The sequence below is a fragment of the Pleurodeles waltl genome, chromosome 12, assembly GCF_031143425.1.
Source record: "Pleurodeles waltl isolate 20211129_DDA chromosome 12, aPleWal1.hap1.20221129, whole genome shotgun sequence".
Lineage (NCBI taxonomy): Eukaryota > Metazoa > Chordata > Amphibia > Caudata > Salamandridae > Pleurodeles > Pleurodeles waltl.
This window is the reverse complement of record NC_090451.1, coordinates 421,565,632-421,569,706: the sequence shown is the minus strand read 5'-3', so window position 1 is coordinate 421,569,706 and position 4,075 is coordinate 421,565,632. Positions and strand designations below refer to the sequence as shown.

General features: G+C 49.6%; 1 protein-coding gene across 1 annotated transcript; it reads left to right on the top strand.

Moving 5' to 3' along the window:
- The first annotated feature begins 913 nt into the window (after nt 1–913).
- On the top strand, nt 914–1,402 carry LOC138267135 (skin secretory protein xP2-like). The gene has a single exon (XM_069215988.1). The coding sequence runs from the start codon at nt 914–916 to the stop codon at nt 1,400–1,402; it is 489 nt and encodes a 162-aa protein (XP_069072089.1).
- Nucleotides 1,403–4,075: the final 2,673 nt, after the last annotated feature.

Sequence of the window (4,075 nt, the reverse complement as noted above, 5' to 3'; positions counted from 1 at the left end):
GCAATGCAATGCCTACCTAGAGGGCATCCACTGTGGGTTGTAGGCCCAATTGAGATCTTTTTAGGCTCTGGCCTCCTCTCTTATGGCAGCCAGTGTCCCTCGTCCTAGCGTCCCCCCTCCAATCACCACTTCTCAGTCCCCTCAACCCCAACCCATTACATGCACACATACGGACAAGCATGCACACTAACCATCACACAAGAGTGGCACAAACAAACACAGGCAGCAAACGTTCAAGCCACAAGCACTTACACAAACAACAGACCGTTGCACACACAACAACAGCCACTGCCTCCACTGTCTTCCCCTCCTCCTCCCTCACAGTCATAGCCGCACTCACACCTGCATGCACTGCATAGCAGCCACCACCCCCATCACGACATCATGCAGCACACTCACCTCACTTGCAGACACCTCCACAACATCCATCCACACGTCCTGTTTGTCCTCTCCCATCCTGTCTACCTCCCTCCTATGAGACACAAATGCTCGCACTAAGACACCCAACAGCCATCTACCTCACACATGCACACTGTCCATGCTCCTGCACCCAAGTCCAGCAAACATACAGCCCCTACGACCACTACCTCTACCTCCACTCCCATCCCTCCTCCCACATCCCGTCCCAACATCCCTACGAAGCTTTTCCTTGCCCATCTTGACCTCTTCTCTCCTCCGTCCTGCCTGTAAGTGCAGGGTCCAAACGACCCAGCCCAGCACCTCAGCAAAACAGTCTGCCACTACTCCCACCAAGAAATCTGCAGCACAGGGGCCCCTGAGTGTGATGGCAGCCACTCCCAGTAAGTCCACACCGCCACCTCAGAAATGGAGGACCAGTGTGGTGAAACCAAAGTGACAGAGGACGGGGTCAGTGGAGGCACCTCCTAGACCTGGAGGCAAGAACACATGTCACATGACAACGGCCGAGGGGGTCTGTCACAAGAGGGAACCTGAGGATCCCCCTCCACCACCAAAGGAACCCAAGGAGCCCACTCCACCACCTGAGGGCAAGGAGCCCCCTCTACCAGCTGAGGGCAAGGAGCCCCCTCCCACAGCCAAGGAACACAAGGAGCCCCCTCCACCATCTGAGGGCAAGGAGCTCCCTCCACTAGCTGAAGGCAAGGAACACTCTCCACCAGATGAGGGCAAGGAGCCCCCTCCAACAGCAAAGAAACCCAATGAGCCCCCTCCACGAGCTGAAGGCAAGGAGACCCCTCCGCCATCTGAGGGCAAGGAGCCCTCTCCACCATCTGAGGGTGAGGAACTCCGTCCACTAGCTAAGGCAAAGGAGCCCCCTCCACTAGCTGAGGGCAAGAACCCCCGTCCACCAGCAAAGGAACCCAAGGAGCCCTCTCTGCCACTTGAGGGCAAGGAGCCCCCTCCACCAGCTGAGGGCATGTAGCCCACCCTCCAGAGACTGTGGCCTTTCACTCCCCTCCAGAGACTATTACGCAAGGAGCCCCCTCCAGAACCAGTGGGCATGATACCCACTCCAGAGGCTGTGGCTTTTCACTCCCTTCCAGTGTCTATTGTGCAAGGAGCCCCATCCAGAACCAGAGGGCATGATACCCACACCAGAGACTGTGGCCTTTCACTCCCCTCTGAGACTGTTGGCCAAGGAGCCCCCTCCAGAACAAGTGGGCATGAAACCAACTCTAGCTGAGGTGTTCCCCAACCCTTCTTCCCCCTGAGGTGCCTGCCTATTTTCAACATGATGACCCTAACCAGTGGAGTCAGGATGTTGTCAGGAGTCAAGATGGGGCTTGGACTATGCCCTGTGGCCATGTGGCCATGTGGCCTTTGGTACTTTGGACTGGCCATTGGCCCAATCTATACATTGACGTCTGCATTTTGATTTCATGATTCATTATGGTGGCTGCTGGCAGCAAATTACAGTGTTCGTACTTCAGAATTGTTGCCCTTGCATTATTTGTTCATGGGTCCTGTGACAGTCGTTTTACTCTGCTGCAGGTTCGGTGTATCTGGTGTGTGTGTATGGTGTGTGTTGTGCGTGTGTGTGTCACTCGCCATTTCCTCCCTCCCTCCCTTGTGTGCTAGGCGGCTGTACTCACTGTCGTCATCTTCGTCGCGTTGATGCTCCAGGACAGCCATGGCGTGGTAGAACATCGGAAAACTAGGAGTTCTGGTTCCATGGAGTCCTCTGTCCCTGATGGTGAGTCTTTCGTTTTCTGTCCTGTGTTTCCACCAGGCTTTTGATGGTGTTCGTATCACCCTGGAAATCCTGGTGGTTTACTATGTCATAATATGGTGGGCAGTACCTTGACTTCCACCGGGCTGTAGGTGGCTACCGCCGTGGTCAGTGTTGTTAACACCCTGGCGGTTGGTGTGGTACATTAGCTGTCAATGGCAGGTATTACCGCCTTGGTCATAATTCGGCAGTAATTACCACCAGGTTCTTGGCAGTATTACCGCCACTTTAACAGTGGTGATCAGTACACCGCCAATGTCATAATGACCACCAAAGGGTCTCAAGCAAAATTGTAGTACTGTCAGAAAGAAGTGAAATATTTGGGTCACCTAATTGAAAAAGGAATCCAGAAAATATCCAGGGAAAGGATTGCAGATGAATCCCCCAACCACTGAGAGGGATGTTAGGATGTTCTTGGGAATGGTGAGCTACAGCAGCCAATGGATTGAAAATGTTTCTGTCATTTTAAAGCCCTTGCAGAAGCTGACTCTCAAGGAGGTTGCTGATCCTCTAGTGTTGGACCAAGCCTGCATGAAAGCCTTTACGGAACTGAGAGAGAGTCTGAGTCAAGCCCCAGCTTTGAGTATGTCTGATTACACAAAACCCTTCATGTTGTTTTGTCATGAGCGTGATGCATGTTCTTTGTCTACCTGGACTCAGGTACATGGTGGTGTAAATCATCCAGTAGGATAGTTTTCAGCTACTTTGGACCCAGTCACAGTGGCTTTACCAGACTATCTGCTTTCAGTCGCAGCAGTTGAACAGAGCCTCACTTGGAGTGAGAGCATTCTGATCGGATACCTTTTAACAGTAATGGTCCCTCACGCAATTGAAGTTTTACTCATTAGGTCCAAGACCCAACTCTTCAAAGTGCCAGGTTGACAAAATATGAAACGGTCATCCTGGGGTCCCCAAATGTATCAATCAAAAGGTATACAATGCTTAGCCAAGCAAATTTACTTCCAAACGAAAATGTCAAAATTGATAAAATGGATGACATTGAATATGACTGTCTAGATGTAACTGAATTATGCACAAAACCAAAACCTGATATTAGAGATACTTGTTTGGAAGAGAATGACCAAATTGTCTTTGTTGATGGCTCCTGCCTGAGAGATAACACGGGCGTATTGATAGCATGAAATGCTGTATATACTATCTCTGGTATACTAGAAGTATCCTGGCTTCTAGGAGTATATTCTGCACAAGTGCCAGAGCTGGTAGCTCTTACTAGAGCGTGCCATGTTTCCGCACAGCTTAAGGTAACCATTTATACAGATAGTCATTATGGATTTGGACTAGTCCATGACTTTGGCCAATTGTCGTCGCAGAGAGGTTTCCTGACCTCTTCTGGTTCACCAGTGAGAAATGGTGAGAGAATTCAAGCTATTCAGTTGCCTGAAAAGATTGTGGTGGTGAAATGCAGTGCATACCTGAAATCTCAAGATTTTGTTTCAATGGGAAATGGATATGCGGATCAAGTCGTGAAGTTTTGAGCATTGAACTGTATATCGTTAAAAGAGAAATGGGAACTGTTACCTGATGACAAAGAAATGCACCCAAAGTTTGCTTTTCATGTTGAAGATACCATGGAAGAATTGAAAGCATTGCAGGACAATGTACCTAAAGGTGAAAAGAGGGAATGGATTAAAATGAAGTGTGTTCAGAGAGAGGATGATGTTTGGCGCTCAGAAGAAGGACGGGTGGTCTTGCCAAATAGTTTGATAACTCAAATGGCTAGATATTATCATGGTCAAGCACATGTTGGAAGGAATACAATGGTTCAAACCTTCAAACAATTTTGGTTCAACCTGAAGTTTAGACAAGTTGCTGAAGCAATTTGCCATAGGTGTATTGTTTGACAGC

Excerpts from the sequence above, each read along its gene's own strand:
- LOC138267135 (XM_069215988.1), top strand. The coding sequence starts at position 914 with ATGACAACGGCCGAGGGGGTCTGTCACAAGAGGGAACCTGAGGATCCC.